Here is a 19,730-nt window from a genome sequence, read left to right on the forward strand (position 1 = left end):
TTTCGCTCAAAAATGCAAGTGAGTCCACAGCGCCATCTACAGGCTGTCACAGAATAATAACGCCTCGGATGGCCAGAGACTCGACTTGTGTCGAGTTCTAGCCAATCAGAGTGCGTGGCTCGTTTTGTTTGGACCAATCGGAACTTGAAAGCTTACTCCTATTTGTTTGACAGGCACAGGTTTGGTGCGTGCGCTAATGCGCCTCACAAAACCACACTTGGTATTGGCATTTTTCGTTTTTCTTCATTTGGTTATAGGTATTGAGGTCTGAGATAATTCACTCTATGCCACTAACGTGGCTTGAGTAAATTTGCCCCATTTGTTTCATATCATCATAGCATCCTGCCATCTGGTGGAGAGAGGTAAGGATTACATAATCGAGAGATCGACATGGCAGGTTTCAGTGACTATTAAAGGGATAGTTCACCCAAAAATGAAAATTCTCTCATCATTTACTCATCCTCATGCCATCCCAGATGTGTATGACTTACTTTCTTTTGCAGAACACAAATGGAGATTTTAAATATATATATATATATATATATATATATAAGCTCTGTAGGTCCATACAATGCAAGTGAATGGTGACCAGACATTTTAAGCCCCAAAAATCACAAAGTCCTCATAAAAGTAATCCATAAGACCATAAAAGTTAAATCCATATCTTCAGAACCAATGTGATCAGTGTGGGTGAAAAACAGATACATATTTAAATGGATATTTCACCCAAAAATGAACATGAACTCATCTTTTACTCACCCTTAATGCCATCTAATATGTGTGACTTTCTTCTGCAGAATACAAATGAAGATTTGTAGAAGAATGTTTCAGCTCTGTGGGTCTATACAATGCATTTGAATGGTGGCCAGAACTCAAAAAGCTCCAAAAAGGAGATAAAGTCAGCAAAAAAAGTATTCCATAAGACTCCAGTGGTTTAGTCTTTTGAATCGCTCCAGTTGGTTTTGGGTTAGAGCAGACCAAAATGTAACTGTTTTTCTCTTTACATCTTGTCCTTGCAGTCTCTAGGCATGATCATGATTTCAAGCTTGATTACACTTCCTAGCACTTGATATATGCACAGAGTGATAGATAGCACTATAGCAAGTGTAATCGAGCTTGAAATCATGATCGCCAAGTTATATTTTGGTCTGTTCTTACCCAAAACCAACTGGATAGCTTCAGAAGGCAATGATTAAACCCCTGGAGTCTTATGGATTCCTTTCATGTTGATTTTATCTCATTTTTGTAGCTTTTTGGAGTCACCATTCACTTACATTGTATGGACCTAAAGAGGTGACATATTTACACTGCTAACAGTGTTATTAAATCTGTGTTTGTGTTCAGCAGAAGAAAGTCAAACACATCTGGGATGGCATGAGGGTGAGTAAATGATAAGAGAATTGTCATTTTTGGGTGAACTAACCCTTTTAGTCCTTTTTACTATCAATCTCCACTTTACTTAACTTTCAAACTGTGAAAGAATTTGAAAGTGAACGTTTTTGGGTGAACTATCTCTTTAAGTAGTTAAGTATTATGGTAGTATTTGTACTAGTGTCTTTAATTTATGCTGATTTAATTTAAAAAATAGTTGTATAACAGTGTCTTCATCGTAATACAGTAAATATTACTGTATTATGGTAATGATAATCATTATTAAAAATAGGAAAAGTAAAATGTCTGGACTGATTATGGTAATGAGAAATATATATATATATAAACATTTATTTTGGCATTGTAAAAATTTACATTTCCAAATTTATTTCCAAACATTAGTAACATTATAGTCTCTTTCAGAAAACCTTCCATCATGTTTCAGTCAAACCTTCAGTTACAGAGTTTATAAGAAAATAAAGATAAAGCTATATAATGGGGTGAGCAATGTGTGAAGAATCATATGTCATTTTTGCAGTATCAGTGTTAAATAGATTAAATGCATCATCCAACACAACTTTTATCTGAATGACCTCTTTGAGTCAGTGTTACATAAGGCATTGTAGTGCAATGATTCTGAAAGGCAAAAATCAAGTCCTTATTTAGTTTCATGAAATTTAAGTAAACCTGATAATGAAGACCATTTTGAACTTTTTTTTTCTTTTTAGACATAGTTCCCACTCTGTGGGAAAACAGGAAATTGAGGAAAACAGCAGATTAATAATAAAAACGATGCAATAAAATGCAATTCATTCATTTTATTTATTCTCTTACAAAATTCAGCAGCTCATTGAACAGTGTCAACATATCAAACCCTTCCAAACTTGACTCAGTGCATTTTTGAGTGGCTTCACCTTTTTGTCTTGAAGTAATTCATTCTCAACATGTCCCATTATCCATCTCGTGCCTACATGGCTAGTGCACTAACAAAGAGGCACAAGTTTGTATTTTGCGTTCAAATGTATTCCTCAGAGGAACAACTTACAAAATCCCTGATGACAAAGACATGATATTTCATATTCATAAGAAAATCATAGTCACTCTGAAATCAAGATGGACATCTTTTTGATTAGAAGTGTTTCCTGTACACAATATTTTATGACATTAGTGTCTATAGGACAGGATATCAGCATAACTCCTGATTTTCTAAAGTAGCTTTGTAGCTGTGGTAGGACTTACTTATGTTTGCTTAGGGAAGTCTTGCTTGTAAGCTAAAAGTCATTAAGCGTATATGTTAAGCGTGTATATACGACTATGTGCAAGTATCCATGTTAAATAAATAATGAGCTTGATACTAAAGCTAATGCAATTGTAAAACTTCTATATACAAATTTTTCTTGACCACATACATTTTTAAGCTGAGAGGGAAAAAAAATATATTTAATTTGAATAATAAAAAAAAAGATTTGCCATTTAAAACACAATTCTGAAAGTAATCGGTATTGATTTGATATTATAAAAGAGCACAAGTTCTAAACATTTTGAAAATATTCGGTCATCTGTTTGGATCTGTACATTCTTACACAGCAGCAATAATTAATAAAACTACCAACCAAACAGAAACTCTATTTAAAACTATTAAAAAAATACTAAAAGCACTGTAATACATAATGACACTAACCATCTTTGGACTTCTAGAAGCACAAGGTGGATTAAGTTTTGTACTGTATTTACACAAAGTGTAATGGCAGTCTACTTTCGGTCCACAAATCTAAGGTCGATGGGTGCTCCCGGACAGAGGAGGCCATGAGTTTTAGCACGCACATCAGTGGTCTGGGGAGACACCTCGATGTGGAACTTCTGAAGGAGCTGTGATAGAGAAAAACAGCAACATACCATTAGACAAATTAATTCAAACACTATGATTATATTGCATGTAGTATTGTCACGATACCCAAATTTCAGTAGTTGGTACCCATACCAGTTAAATTTCACATTTGTCGATACCAAATTCAATACCACAGGAAAAAATAGGTAATATGCTATTGAACACACTCCATTAGCCTATTAAAATGTTACATTTCCGTGTAAATGGATTAAAACCATAGCATGTTTCCTTCGAGTGTTTGTCAATGAAGTAAAAATTGCTTCGTTTTTTTTTTAGTAGCACCCTACGAAATCAGTTTTATTTATTTTATTCTAAATTCTATAAAAAAAATCAAAACCAAATTCCAAATTTCCCCCTTTTTTTTCTGAATTCCATGTTTTAAAAGTTTAATTACATTTCATCATCAAAAAGTGTCTAATCAAATTAATCTAAACTTAAATCAAATGAAAATAGATCTGTTACGTTTCAACAAAACAATACATTTTTTAGTAAAGATCCTCACAACATAATCTAAAACACAACATTACTCTTGTTTTACATCAAATTAAGTGCTGCACAACACAGCGTCACATTATAAACTAAGTAAATAATGAAAACTTCTATTCAGTGCAACAGCACTCACGAGGGTGAGATATAGGTTCAACATAATAAAAATAATAAAATACATTTTACTATATACCTTTTTAATTTTAGTAACGACTTAGTCCCAAAGAACAGGTACTTTTGACTTTTGACTAATTGCATGAATATGCTACATTTATTCAGCTGTACATGTACATACATGCACACACACACACACACACACACACACACACACACACACACACACACACACACACACACACACCTGTGTAAGAGCCAGATGCATCTCCAGCTCAGCTATTCTTCTACCGATGCAGCTGCGAATACCGTAGCCAAATGGAATGGAGCCAAAGTTATCGACACGGTCAGAGGCATCCTTGCGGATCCAGCGGTCTGGACGGAACTCATCAGCATGGGGGAAGTTCTCCTCCTCCATGGAGGTGGAGTAATGACACAGAGCAAGCTGAGTCTGTGAATAGAGGAAGTTGTTCGTTTTTCATGGTAAGACTCATTGGTGAGTGTTTGATTTTGGTTGTTCTTTAAATTGCAGGACAATGTACTTTTTAGCACAATTAATACATTGACTACACAAGTGAACTGTAATTTTTCTAGCCACACCCTATCTATACATATATTTTGGTCAAGGTAATGAATAAATCTTGAATTGCAAGAAAGACAAGAGCATTTGGCAAGTTCTGATAGTATATACAGTGTATACAGTACATATTATTGCATATTAATACTACTAATACAAAATGAATGTATTAATTCTATTAATACAAAGGCATATTAGTACTTTTGAATATGCACACAGTCACACAATAACTGCTCTTACCCGGGGCCTGGGTAGCTCAGTGGTAAAATACGCTGGCTACCACCCCTGGAGTTCGCTAGTTCGAATCCCAGGGTGTGCTGAGTGACTCCATCTAGGTCTCCTAAGCAACCAAATTGGCCCAGTTGTTAGGGAGGGTAGAGTCACATGGAGTAACCTCCTCATGGTCACTATAATGTGGTTCGTTCTCAGTGGGGTGCGTGGTAAGTTGAGCGCGGATGCCGCGGTGGATGGCGTGAAGCCTCCACATGTGCTATGTCTCCGTGGCAACGTGCTCAACAAGCCACGTGATAAGATGCGCGGGTTGATGGTCTCAGATGCGGAGGCAACTGGGATTCATCCTCCGCCACCCGGATTGAGACGAATCACTACGCGACCACGAGGACTTAAAAGCGCATGGGGAATTGGGCATTCCAAATTGGGTGAAAAAGAGGAGAAAAATCACACCCCCCCCCCCCCCAAAAAAAAAATAAAAATAAATAAAATATCTACTCTTACCCCTTTAGGGATGAAATAACCTCCAATGATCAAATCATCCTGTGTAACACGGCCGTTTCCAGGGAGAACAGGGAAAAGCCTGCAGGGATAAGAGAGAGATGAATGAGCCCAGAATCTTTAAGACTAGACATTCTGTAAATTGTAATAAATACTGCTCGTTTCTTGAAAGATCACTGTATATGTGTCATTAACTGAATAAACTCTGCGGTTCCTTAAAATATGTTGGCTTGGTAAACCCCTAACTGCCTCTAACTCCTCCTACAACTTTCTACATCCACCAAACTTAATACAGTCCTACAGCCTGTTTTGACTAAGTGTGCTATATCTTTTCTGATCAGACTAACAGTAGCTTCCCATAGCAAACAATCAAAAATCCTATACTTCAAATCCTAAACTTCCATTGAAAATTATGACTGTTATTCCTCCTAAAGCTTTCAAGCCATATCCTCCAATCTCGGCACAGTCCTACAGCCTGTTCTGACTAAAGCCTAAGTATACTTCGGTTGTCCGCGTTGCTAATCAGTGCCAGCACATGCACCTGCCATTTACTGTAATAAAAGAGTATCAGAAAGCATTGGTAGTGCATATTTTAGATAAAAATGCATCTAAATAGCAACCACCTAGCAATGCCCAAGTAACCAACGATAACTCCATCGCAACTGCCTAAAGCCACCCAAAAAACCATAAGGCCTGTTTAACCTTTAAACTATAACCATTTAACTTTCAAGCTATTAAAACTATTGTAAACTTTCAGGCTTTGTTAAGCCATCTTGTCAAACTTCACTAATATTTCTGCTGTTTGATCATTTAAGATGTCTTATAGAAACATGCCTGTTGACCATTGGTGGGCGGAGCCTACCTGAGCGTCTCTTTTACAAGCCCTCTAATCAGGGGCAAATTAGCAACATCCTCTCCAGTTGGGACCCGTCCATCCAGCACACGGTCCACTTCCTCAAAGATCTCCTGCTGTACCATGGGATGTCTTGCCAGAAGGTATGCGCTCCATGACAGTGTGAAAGAGGTCTGCAGAGGAGAGGTGAAGAGGAGAGACAGAAGAAAAGAAAGTTGAAGATTTTTAGAAATATTTACATTATCTAATACCTCAGCCCGTTTAAGAATGTTTCACCACTATGTATTGTAGTGTTGCATAAGATGGTCCATTATATAACCACTGATTCTCTATAGGTCCCTGGACTAAAAATCCATCCACCTTCCCCCCATGGTGCTTTTTCCAGTTTCTTTCAAAGATCGCCCAGTCAACATCGATCACTCCCATGTTGGTGTCTCCCTCCTTGACATTTTTTGCCCCATTATCCTGTGATCAAACACCTGCCACACTTACACCCATTCATCCTCAACCAAAACCCAAAATGCTTCTGCCATGTGTGTTCAGCTCCAGTGATCACACAGCTCTTTGCTGACTCTTTGGTTTTGTGCAGACCGGTGACAAAAATCTGATTTTGGGGCATATCTTACTGAAATATGTTTAGTTTTTTTGTAGTCTGAACAGCAAAATACCACATGAAGTCCAATATTTGCCAACCCAATTCAACCCACGTCCATAATTGGTTTGAAATGTAAATGTTTTGAACACAGAATATGTCTGAACGTGTAACTACAGTAATGCCTCCATTACCCATGTTCTCTCATACAACAGCAAAGTGTCAATTCAAAATTTTCAGTCCTCTCTTTCCACACATACAGCTATTAAATGACAACATTTACAGGCATCATAATGCTACTTGCATCATTCATTTAGCAAACGGTGTAGATATATTGGAACAAATGGATCAGATTTCACAACTTGCAAAATGACAGTGCAAACAGTCAGTCCTAAAGATCGAATTTGAAAACCAAATCAGATTTGTGTGCAGTGTGAACAAAGTTTTTTTAACGCAATACTCTGTCATTTTTGGGTGACTAATTCCTTATTGAACCAATAACCCAAAACAGGCCCTTTGGCTCCCAGAGATGAAAAGGCAGTGAGATGGAAGAGAGAGAAAGATTACATGACCAGCTTTGGCTCATGATTGCTAACGTGATCCCACAGTTGAAACGAACAAAGAGACAGATCAAAGGGAAGGAGATGCCAACAGACACATCAGTGAAACAGGAGAGTCTTGGCACATCTAGTTTATTATGAATAGCTGGTGGTAAGACGTATGGGGAGAGGTCAGCGTGAGGTCAGGTGAACACAGAGATCTCCATGGAGACCTTGGACACCCGTCTCGATCTGACCATTTGAAAAGAGTTCATGGTAAGAGAAAAAGGCACCCGGTGACACCATCCTGATGAGAAAGTTCGTTTGTCATCATCATTAGAGGCAAACGCTTCACCAGCTGTCTCAATACACAATGTGTCTTGGCTTTTTACTTCAACACACACACACTCGCAGCTTGGAGGCTTTGTATAACTACAACTAAGCATCACATCAGTGCAGGCATTGCCAACAGGTCTTATTTCACACTGTACAATTTAATCTACCATGACAATATATTTAATATAATGGCCTGATGTAAACTGGCTTCATGGCACAGAAAAGTCACAAATTAGATTTCTGTAATTCCTCAAATGTTTCTCTTAGACAGCAGTGAGATTAAATGGAGAGTAAATGAAGAGCTTTGCTTAAATCTCCTGTTTCTCCTGAGAAAAAGTCCCCGATAACCTCACATTTCTCTGTGTTTCAGAAGAGATCTCAAAAATATTGTATTGCCAACATAAAGGCTGCTATCAAAAGTCAAAGATTTCTAAATAAAATCACACATTTTACATCAAATTCTTAAGACCTAATTATCTAAACTATCCTATCCGTGTTCATTTGAAAGCTCTATTCTCAAACTGTATGTCAACAACATGATCACACGGGAAAATCAACATGCTGACTCTTAATGTTTATTTAAGGGGTAGACCAATATATCGGTTTTACTGATTAATCAGTGCCAATAGTTGCATTTTGGAACTACCGGTTATCTGCAAAAATCTATGCCGATAGTTTCTTTTTATACATTTTTTTTGGTGACTATTTAAATATGTACATAAAAACTCTTCATCAGGTGAATATATATAGGCTATAAAAAGCTAAATTTGTTAAGTACTTGCATCTAGAGCCTTGTAAGTTAGCCAAGTCTCTGTCATTTCAAAATAAGAATCTCTGGTGTATTTTGGACTTGTTTAAAGTTGAAAGTCCCCTGTAATGTACAAAATCTTAAATTTCCACATTATTATTGAGATTTTGGTTGCACAATAAATTGCTTTTGGGATTTTATTCATTTTGGACTTTTGCAGCCTCAATGTCTGTGCCCTTCATAGTAAGGAAAGACTTTTTTTTTTATCATTCTATACATTGATTTTTCAAAAAACGATTGGACAATTAATCAGTTATCTGCCTTTTCCTCCACCTCCTCGGTATCGGCAAAATCCACTATCGGTCGACCTCTAGTTCATTTACAGTGAAATCGACCTCATTCTCCTGAATTACTGACAAGCGCCATTATCCTATAAGCTATTTATGCAATTCAAGCAATTTTCCCTCTGGCGCTACTGATATTGAGATATGGGATCTGGTCCTATGGAAACCAGGGATTAATCGCATTCACATAAACAATTGTGAGCGTGATTCAGAGGTTGCAATTTTACTCAAAAATGACATTTTTAATCCACTGACGGTGAGGTTCAGGGTTAGGTTTTGGATAAAGCATAGGGTTAATAAAATATGCGTTCTTTTTGACTGAATTACTTCATGTACAATTAATAATACAAGTCGCTTTGTGCGCCACCCTTTGGACATTTCACTTTAACAACACTTCCAACTTCGGCCACTGGGGTCAGTTGAATTCTAGTAAGCACAGACCAATTTCAGCAGCAGAACTTTCAACCTCCTGTCACCGAATTAACAGTGGTATCAGTCTGATATCAACAATTGTCTTGTTTGCGTGTACTTTAATTTCACAGGAATTTTAGGAGAAACATCTAAGAAAAAGTTGATACTAAAATTAAGCTGAGACCTCCATTAAGTCTCATAAGCTATGAAAGAGCAACCTCTTAGCAATTAAATCTTCCCAGAATCCTGTGTGCTTACCGTGTCAACCCCAGCCAGGAGCATTTCTGTCATGTTTGCATAGATCTCCTCCAAATTCATCTCTCTTGTGACGAGCATATGAGTCAACAAACCTCCTTTAATCGCTTCGCCCTTCTCAATCTTCTTTTTGACCTCTGAAAGCCTCTTGTCCACATGGATCTGGCCTAAAAAACATATATACAAAATTCAAACACAACCACACATCACTGAAGCAAACAGATTTGTAAAAGACCACTGAATCCCAACACAGTTCCCCATGCTCTTACTGAATTTAAAGAGGCCATCCCATGAGCTGCAAAACTCCTCCCAGGGTTTGGGAATGATGGGACGCAGCCATTTGGGAATGGCACCGGCGTACATGGTGGTCTTAAAAGAGCTAAACATGAGGTGCAGTGCAGCAATGTACTCCTGACTCATCTTTGGAATTTTGTCTTCCAAGCAGCCTAGTCGAGTCTCATACAAAATGGTTGCCACACCTAGAAAAGAGTTAACATTGAAATCAAACCACATCCACTTTTTGTATTATATAGATTTATATTTATGTGCTTTGCAGATTACAAATGATGTCTTAATCAAATAATAGCACTTGCTTGCTAAAAAACTGGTTAAAAACAAACATTTTAGATCTGATGCTAATCTTAAATTAATGTTCTGCTGTTCAAATTGGAGTGATGTGAGATTCCACAAACTATCAAACTTTGGAGGCTTCCAAAACATCATTAAAAATTATACTTTAAATTGGACTGCCATTTAACAATTTAATAGGCAATTTTCTTCAACAGCCACAAAAGTTACTAGCTAAAAAGAATTTGTACACCAAATCACAGAAATCTCCCATAAAAATAAGTACGCAGAACTATACGTTTTTGGGAAATTATCCTATTCAATCTTCCATTGTGAATAAATTCCATTTGGTCACTGTTGGAATAAATAATTAATTCTATTTAATTTGATAAATGATAGACAAAGAGGATTACTCAGACTTCCCAGGTAGCTAGATCTAATTTAATTTATACAAAGTCCTGAAATTCCACTCCAGATAAATTCAGTATACAGTGCTACCTGATTCTACGATAATGGTAGTGGAAATTAAAAAACCATGAAGGGAAAACCCTGAGTTATGTTGAAGGGATGCCAAATCTTGATCCATGATCAAAGCAAGAGCTAAATAAATATACTTGGATTTACCACAGAAATATCTGGCTCACCTTCCATTGCATATTTGAAGAACAGGTCATTGATGTTGAGGACAGTAAGGCCGTCATTCTGCTGGCTTCGCAGTGTCTTGATTCTGTCCACCAGGTCAGATACCACGGCATTAACATCAGGGGAGAAAACGGCTGCATCTTTTGGGCGCATGACAAGCTGACGAAGAACACTGCGCATCTTCAGCCACTCGTCCCCCTCGCTAGGGAAAAAAAGTCTTACATTGTCCATCTTTGTAAGCAGAGACTGAGAAACCACAAAACATTGCATCTAACAATGGAATATTTCAATGGAATTGAAAGCTGGAAGCTGGTCTTTTCAGCAGGGGCATTATTATTTTGTAATTTACCTGACACTTCCTTTGGTATAGAATTCTAATACACTGATTACAAACACAGTCCCCCTGGAAGATTAATTTGACTTAAGTACCAATCAATCAACAAACTGATTATGTATCTTGCTCATGGGCACAGTGGTGATGCATTTATGAATAACTCCTTGTAAAGTTTGAACCTACAACCTTTCAGTTACCAGCACAGTTCTTAAACCATTCAACTACTCCACTCCTCCAGAAAGCACAACAGAAGGTTCTTACGCTGAAATTAGTCCAGTGGATCTCCCCCTCAGGTCTCTATATTCCTTCCAGGACTCCATGTTTCCTCTCTGAGGTGCCACACCTTCAGCCCTGAGAACCTGAGCCACCATGTCTCTGTCAGAGATGGATACCACCAGCTGAGGTCCAAATCGTGACTTAAAGATCTTCCCATACTTCTGAGAGTGTTCCATCTACAAGAAAAGGTGGAGCAGGAATTATTTTGTACACTTGATTTATGTGGGTGTCGCCAATGACATTTAATCATTTAAACCTCTCACCTCCTTCTAGTTTACTTTTAACTAAATGTGTTTCTTACAGCTGAAAAATTGCCAATTCACTTCATGTGGTTAAGTGGATTACTGATAATAAGTCAAGTATACTTCGGATTTAAAGCTTAACAAAGCCTGGATTTCTGAAGCTGAGCTCCTGCTAATCTGCATTAAGGTCATCATCACTGATTACTATGAAAATATATGAATATATACTGTATAAACCTTAAATATATACAGTACACTGCCAGTCAAAAGTTGACACACTTCACTGATGAATTTTGAATTTATGTTTCTCATGGTCATAAAAACTGTTTGATATAAAGGCATATGCTTAAATGCTTCAAATTAGTTTTATAGACAAATATAAACTGTGCCTGTTTATGAAATTCTTTACAAACTAAAATTCCAAGTAGCTTCCTTGAAGAATTTAAAGGTGCACAGAGTAATTTTTGTTTTTTGTTTAAATTATCTTGGACTTACGATGACACCAAAGGGCATGGATGCAGCATTATTCAAATGCAATAGCTTTCAGTTACTGATGCCATTGTAGAAATGTATATAATAGAGATTATGGAGATAAAGCAAGTAAAATTCGGCTGTTCATGTGATCTCAACATGCCAGCCCCCATGAGGGGACCCTCTCCATGTAGTATAAAACAGCTTTTATAAGGTTACTGATATGATTAAAGGATTAGTTCAGTCAAGCTCAGTCTACGGCATAATGTTGATTACCACAAAAATTAATTTTGACTTGTTTCTCCTTTTCTTAAAAAAAAAGCAAAAATCGAGGTTACAGTGAGGCACTTACAATGGAAGTGAATGGGGACAATTTTTGGAGAGTTTCAACACAGAAATGTGAAGCTTATAAAAATCACTTACATTAACACTTCTGTTAAAACTTGCGTTATTTGAACTGTAAAGTTTTTTAAATCTTCGTTTTTACGGTAGTTTTAGGGTTTTAGTGTTTACAGCAAAGTTGTAAAATTAGCTATAACTTTACACAGAAAAGGTTAGCAAGCGATTTTATCACACTACAATCATGTTAACATGCACACTGTTTACATTTTGTGGCAATACTTTTGAAACAGTGAGTATTTGAACGTTTACAGGTTGGCCCCATTCACTTTCATTGTAAGTGCCTCACAGTAACCCATATTTTTTCTTTTTTTGTAGAAATTAATTTTTGTGGTAATCAACATTGTGCCACAAATGTTGTCAGTTGATCTTAACTTGTTGTGGCAGTGGGGGCATGGTCGAGCATCCGCCTGGAGAGAAAGAAAGCGGTATGGGTGCATACACCTTAGCCAGATTATGATTAACACCTGTTTCTAGTTGCAGTGATCTTGGGGAGAGAGAGCCAGAGACCTAGAGTCCCGCTGAGTAGTTGATGTGTTAATGTGAAGCTAATGAGTTATTGTGAAGCTACTGAGTTATTGTGACGCTGTAAGCTCAGAAAGTTGACAGTTAAAAACCTTATCTGAGACTGAAGAAACCTGGTTCCCTGTGTCCTCCTTCCCTCCCTGTGTGAAGTTTTGCTACACTGGTGCCGCAACCCGGGAACATGGAACTGAAGGAAGTACACCCCATGTAGTCCTCACCACTGGCTGAAGTCCTCAAGTCCCTCGCCGGCCTGCACCACTCCCACCAACAGGCCCTGCTTGAGCTCCGTCAGGACCAGGATCCCCTCTATGAGATCCTCAGGGCTCAAGCAGAGGACCGGCAGGTGATCCAAAGCCTCCTCAGCAAGGAGAAAGCCTCGGCTGCGACCCCGAACAACACTAGTCCCTTGCCCCCGCCCTCACTCGTGAAGATGGGCACGGAAGTTGACCCTGAAGCCTTCCTCGACCTGTTTGAGCAGACCGCGTGCTCAGTGGGTGGCCCGGCTTATCCCTTTGTTGTCCGGGGAGGCCCAGCTCGCAGCTCAACAACTGCCGGCGGCTAGTCTCCTGGCCTATGACGTCTTGAAGAAAACCATCCTGCAGCGGGTTGGCCGGAGCCCAGAACAACACCGCCAGCTCTTCCGGTTGATGAAGTCGAAAACTGCTGCTGGCGGGGGACCACGACGGAGGACCGTGACGTCGAGGGAATTATTGACCAAGTGGTGCTGGAACAGCTGATCCACCGGCTTCCAGAAGGGGCGGCAGAATGGGTACAGTGCCATCGCCCGGTGTCGCTGGAGGCGGCGGTCCAGCTGGTGGAGGACCATATGGCGGTGTGCCCAAGGACGGAAGAGTCCTCTGTCTCTCTCTCCCCTCCCCCTGTGCTTCCTCCCATCTCTTCCCACTCCCCCTCTCACTCTGTCCTCTCTGCAGGCCCTGTTCCTGCACCCTGGGGGCATGAAACCCCGCCGCTGAAGCCAGTTCCTCACTTGTGCTGGTTTATCCCTTTCCCGGCGACTCTTGTGCCTTCCCGCTTTCCCCCTCAAGTGCGGGCGAAGCGCCTGGGCCGGCCTGCTGGCGTTGCGGGATCCGGAACACTTCTGGGATCAGAGTCCTGTGATGGAGCTGGGAACTGTAGTCCGGATCCCTGAAACTCCACAGGCTGCCCCGATCGGGCTGGAGGGTACAGGATACCGGTAAGAGTCAAGGGGAGTACACACCAAGCCTTGGTGGACACGGGTTGTAATCAGACCACTATCCACCAATGCTTGGTTCAACACGAGGCTTTGGGCACAACCAAAAGGTTGAGGGTGAAGTGTGTGCATGGGGATTTTCACAATTACCCCGTGGTGACCCTTGTGATCAAATTTCAGGGAACAAAACACAGAGAGGAGGCCGCGGTTAGTTCCCGCCTCACCCATCTGCTGATTTTGGAGACTAATTGGCCTGAATTCAGAAATGTATTAAAGGGAATATGCGCGGATGGGTCCTGCACAAAAGCAACGAGATGTGAAATGTGGCAAGCACCCTTTGATCACCCCAAGAGGTGCGCGATTGGACAGGTGGAGGGGTACGGTATCTGGGGTTCCACTTAGGCCACGGGTAGGTGCGTCCCCAAATTGATAAGACTGCGGCGATTGTGACCTGCCCGAGGCCCAAGACCAAAAAGTGGGTGAGACAGTTCCTGGGGCTGGCTATTATAGGAGATTTGTACCTAATTATTCGGACGTCACCAGCCTGCTGACTGATCTCACTAAAAAGGGAGCTCTAGACCTGGTCCAGTGGACGGAGTAGTGTCAACAGGCATTTACGCAAGTGAAAGCCGCACTTTGTGGAGGGCCGCTTTTACATTCACCCGATTCTCTCTCCCTTTTGTCTTACAGACGGACGCTTCAGACAGGGGGCTGGGGGCCGTACTCTTGCAGGTTGTGGAGGGGGAGGAGCGCCCGGTGCTGTACATTAGTCGCAAGCGCTCGCTGAGGGAGACTAAGTACAGCACCGTTGAAAAGGAGTATCTTGCCATCAAATGGGCGGTCCTCACTCTCCAGTACTACCTGCTGGGGCAGGCCTTCACTCTCTGTTCAGACCATGGCCCGCTCCAATGGCTCCACCGCATGAAGGATACTAACGCGCGGATCACCCGTTGGTATCTGGCTCTTCAGCCATTTAAGTTCAAGGTGGTCCACAGGCTGGGAGCGCAGATGGCTGTCGCCGACTTCCTTTCCAGAAATGGGGGCGGGAAGTGGTAGACAGGCCGGATGTCTCCCCGGCCTGAGTCAGGCGGTGGTGATATGTGGCAGCGGGGGCGTGGTCAAGCGTCCGCCCGGAGAGAGAAAGCGGTAAGGGTGCATACACCTGAGCCAGATTATGATTAACACCTGTTTCTAGTTGCAGTGAGCTTGGGGAGAGAGAGCCAGAGATCAATTAAAAAGCCTTACCTGAGACTGAAGAAACCCAGTTCCCTGTGTCCTCCTTCCCTCCCTGTGTGAAGTTTTGCTACACTTGTATTGAACCCAGAATATTCCTTTAAGTAGAGTGAATATATTTGTTATGAAAAATTTTCAAAGTGGGCTCACATTGACTGATCCAATAGAGATTAATTTGTTTATAGAATACTTGAGATGTCATAAAATGCCAGATGTGATTGAAATTAACAGAAAATAGGGTTAACCCTTTTCTGAAGTGGTTATTTTGAATAAACATTTCTTAAAGGTGCACTCTTTCAATTCTTTCCTCATTAAAAAGTTGTACTCCTAAAGCAATGAATTATAATTTTGAAACATATGTAAAATATCATGACCACTCACATGAGATGAGTCATATCACTAACCTTATAATAGCTGTTTTATTTTACATGGAGAGGGTCACCTAATGGGGCTATGTTAGGATCACATGACCAGTCAAATACTACTGGCTTAATCTCAGTATCCACCCTGTTATTGGACACTTTCACTCTTGGATTAAATTAATAATGTGTATAGTGAAATTTTACAATGGCATCTGTAACTGAAAACTATTGATTTTGAATGATGCTGCATCCATGCCCCTAGGTGTCAGTGTAAGTCCAAGATGATTTAAAAAAGTTACTGAATGCCCCTTTAATTTGTTACACAAAGCATCTTGCCGTCTCAAACATATTAGACAAAGTTGACAAATTTTGCACTATAACTATTGTCCCTGTATTTACAAGATATCACTATAAACCTTTTACCCCCACTCGCCACCTTTCGCCATTTTTATTTTTTTTGTTTTGCAAATTTTAATCAAAACTTCCTTAAGTTTTTATTTCTTTTTACACAAATGATGTTGCTCAATCAATCTTTAGTAAAAAAAAAAAAAAGTAATGTATTTTTTATACACTTTGTGACCAGAAAAAAGCACCTTTTCGTTAAGGTGTGCCTTTAGCCCCATTGTACTCTATATACAGGGATGGGGTGTAACGGAATACATGTAATGGGATTACGTATTTAAAATACAAAATATAAGTAACTGTATTCCACTACAGTTACAATTTAAATCATTGGTAATTAGAATACAGTTACATTCAAAAAGTATTTTGATTACTGAAGAGATTACTTTGCATTTTATTGTCATTTGTTTCATTTAATATTTAGTCCTTTCAGATGGAAAACATTTATACATGTAAATGATGTGATCCAAAGTGCATTTGAACAGCGGTGAAACACTTTCTTATGATGTGTTACATTCATACGAGCAGACAGAGAAGTAAGTTTGAAGTTTGGAGCAGAAGAAATAGAAATAAACCTTGTGTAAATTGTCAGCTTTACGCTAAGCTAAAATGCTATTTCTAGCCATTTTACTTGCACCTTACCAGGCACGATCATATTTTTTAATCAAGAAAATTCACGTTGGATCATAATTTCTTTTTTTTCTAGTAAGACCTTTGATATTAGGGCAAAAATTTTATTCTTGATAATATATTTTTTTATTGTTTTCCTGTAAAAATATCAATTAGATTTATCTTTACAACACTGCATAAGATATTTAGGTTTTTCAGAGAATGTATTTTTAACATTTAAATTTTGTCTTACTGTACTGGCAGAGTTTTTATAGTCAAAACAAGTGAAAAAATCTACAAATGCTGAAGAAATATTTCAAAGTATTTAGAATACGTTATTGACCTTGAGTAATCTAACGGAATATGTTACAAATTACATTTTACAGCATGTATTCTGTAACCTGTAGTGGAATACATTTCAAAAGTAACCCTCCCAACCCTGCCTATAAATAATGAGGAAACAGTTTTCAAAATGCTGATAAAGCACAAAAACGTCACATATTTCCTGACTGACCATTCTATGACTCCACAAAGACCATATGACTGTTAGTCAACTGTTTCAATATGTTTGAGAGCACATTTCCTGGCCCATTTGCAAATACTTGAGGTCATTTGCAAATACAGCCCTTGCAGTGACAGTTGAGTGAGGTTGGCCTGTTTTAATCTCCCCTTTCAAAGTCTTCTGTACCCATTCATGTTAAGACAACACAAAGACACCTCTGTGCTTTTCTCCGCTTACAGTTTGCTTAAGCAAGAGATATCCTGGAAGACATTTCGCTATGCTAAGACTAAGAAGACTCTCGCACAGAACTTGACCACTTTTATCAGTCAGTGATTGTAAATGTATGCATTCCACTCAACAATGACTGTTGGAATAGCACTGGACTCCACTGGGACAGTTTTCTTAGAGAAGTTCTAAGAATCTAGCCTTTATATGTGGGCATTTCTGAAGTGTTTGGCAGGGACACCTTATTGCTTGCTATACAATTTGAATCTGATCCCCTCGCCAGACCGCGCCTTGAATAAAATAAGGTTTTGCAACTGTACCCAAGGATGGGGTGGAGACACGCCAGTTTATGCAACTCGAAAAGTAATTCAATACCTCTCACGCGTCCGCGCTGTAGTTTACGTAGCCACATTTTTATTGTATTCCAATCTACGCAAATCCAAGCGTACTTCTTAAATGCGCAACAATACTTCATGCCACATTAATAACGAGTATTGAAAAAAAATAAATAAAAAAAAATAATAATTATGTATATAATTTTTAAAAATTTTTTTTAAAAGGTAATGTTTCCGTTTTATTTTTTGCATGATCGTGCACTGTAAAAAGAGGAAAACTGCAATCGTTACCTAGGTATTTCTACCCGATTTAACCCTTACGATTAGTTTTGTTGGTGTAACCTAATCTATTCAGGTTGATGTTAAATAATATTTTGACTTTAATTAAACCAGTTAATTTAGATGTTACCACGTTAACATTTTCGACGTGTATTGAACGTGTGAGTTGTGCGCCTAAAATGCACCAAAGTGCCATGCAAATGTAAATACAAAAAAAGTTTTCAACAGCCTCCGACGCGACAGTCGGTGTGGGTTTTCTGGAGCTCTGGCGAACGTTCCCATCATACAACAGCTGTGAGTGTATTAATATTGGGCGATTGTTTTGAAGTGTGGGCAGGGTAATTAACTCCAATTAACAACGCGTATTGGTAAGGCTCACATTTGACCGTTCACATCTCCACTCACCTGGATCTCATGGATGCGGCTGAAGCCATCCCGGTAGAAGAACTCCATGAGGTTGGAGATGGTGCTGGGTCCGGGCATCTCTTGCAGCGTCTTTACTCTCTCCGCCTTCTGCGCCTTCTCGGCGGGGCGCACCATGTTCTCCTCCTTGAGAGCCGCTGGACTGTGCGCCGCGATCTCCAGAGAGCCGCTCGCCTCGGACTTGTGCAGCCCGTGGGCTTGCAGGAAAAACTGCTTGCACGTCTCCTGGAGCAGACTCTTGCGGCTCACGTGCAGAATAGTGCACTGAAGTGCCATGTTTAATGTGTCACAAAGTAATAAAGTTACGAGTTTCTAATAGCTGAGGTGTGCCACCGCTTGCAGACAGAAGCTCATGCGTGCTGGATGTGTGGAGCGCAGCGGCTTTTAAAAGTTCCACGGTAGAGATGCGACAGAGGGAAGGGGATTGGACATTGGAGTTTGGCACTGGGATGAATAGTGGTCCTCAGTCACACCCCACGAGGATTAGGGCGTGACGGATGATAAACCGATTATGAGGATTTTCTTTTGTTGCAAAATAAATTGGGGATTATATCACACAGTTGGCTGGTTTACCTCGATTGTGTCTGGCAGTTCCTAAGTTCACCCGCTCACCCAAAAGTCTTTTTAGTTCTCATTTAACCCATGACTGAAATTTGATTTTATTGAAATTTTACGGATGGATGGACAGGTGATAGGTAGTCGAATAAACCATCAGACAGACAGACAGACAGATAGATGATAGATAGACGAATAAACCATCAGATAGACAGACAGACAGACAGATAGTCGAATAAACCGTCAGAAATACAGACACAGGGGCGTAGCAATCGTTTTAAAAGTGGGGGGGACACAGCTGTCAGTAGGTGGCTCGCACAGACCCAATACTTACAGTGCAGTATTAATATATTACAGTATGTATTAATATATACTTATAAGTATTATATTAATATATGTATTATTTATTTTTAATATTTGTAATATTTTAAAGATTCAAGTATTGCAAATTAATTGCAAACCTTTGCAGAATTAGCTGCAAAAATAAAGGGCATCTTGTGGGGCACTTGATTCTGTTTCACACATGACAATAATAGACTGAGCACAAGCTGGTCCTAAATAAATTATTTAATCAATTACAATAATGCCAATTGTGCATGTGCACAATTTTATTTTTTCCTTGTGCTTGTGCATTGTGGGATTTGAATGTATCCAAGTGGCTCGAGTGTTTTGACTACATTCACCAAAATTCGTTCAGATCCATTTAATGATTCAGTGACCATTTCTGGTGATGCCAGAAGGTGGTGACAAATGAGTGTCTTGTGTGAAATTAGTTAGTCACTGAATCAACGATCAAAAGAAAAGTTTAATCCCTTATAATTTGTATGTCTTCAGACTAGGGCTGTCACGATTATGAAATGTGGCTGACGATTAATTGTCAAACAAATAATTGCGATTATGAAGATTAATTG

At 39.5% G+C, this 19,730-nt stretch overlaps 1 protein-coding gene across 1 annotated transcript; it reads right to left on the reverse strand.

Moving 5' to 3' along the window:
• Positions 1-2,174: 2,174 nt before the first annotated feature.
• LOC127446271 (cytochrome P450 27C1) lies at positions 2,175-18,709 on the reverse strand. Its single transcript, XM_051707042.1, has 9 exons — positions 18,247-18,709; positions 11,051-11,241; positions 10,458-10,657; positions 9,516-9,725; positions 9,250-9,413; positions 6,031-6,194; positions 5,172-5,250; positions 4,107-4,310; positions 2,175-3,240 (listed from the first exon to the last, which is right to left on the reverse strand). Exons 1-9 carry the CDS (start codon positions 18,538-18,540, stop codon positions 3,124-3,126), a joined length of 1,623 nt encoding a protein of 540 aa, XP_051563002.1. The 5' UTR covers positions 18,541-18,709; the 3' UTR covers positions 2,175-3,123.
• Between the last annotated feature and the right edge of the window lie 1,021 nt (positions 18,710-19,730).

The sequence above is a fragment of the Myxocyprinus asiaticus genome, chromosome 9 (assembly GCF_019703515.2).
Source record: "Myxocyprinus asiaticus isolate MX2 ecotype Aquarium Trade chromosome 9, UBuf_Myxa_2, whole genome shotgun sequence".
NCBI classification, from domain to species: Eukaryota; Metazoa; Chordata; class Actinopteri; order Cypriniformes; family Catostomidae; genus Myxocyprinus; species Myxocyprinus asiaticus.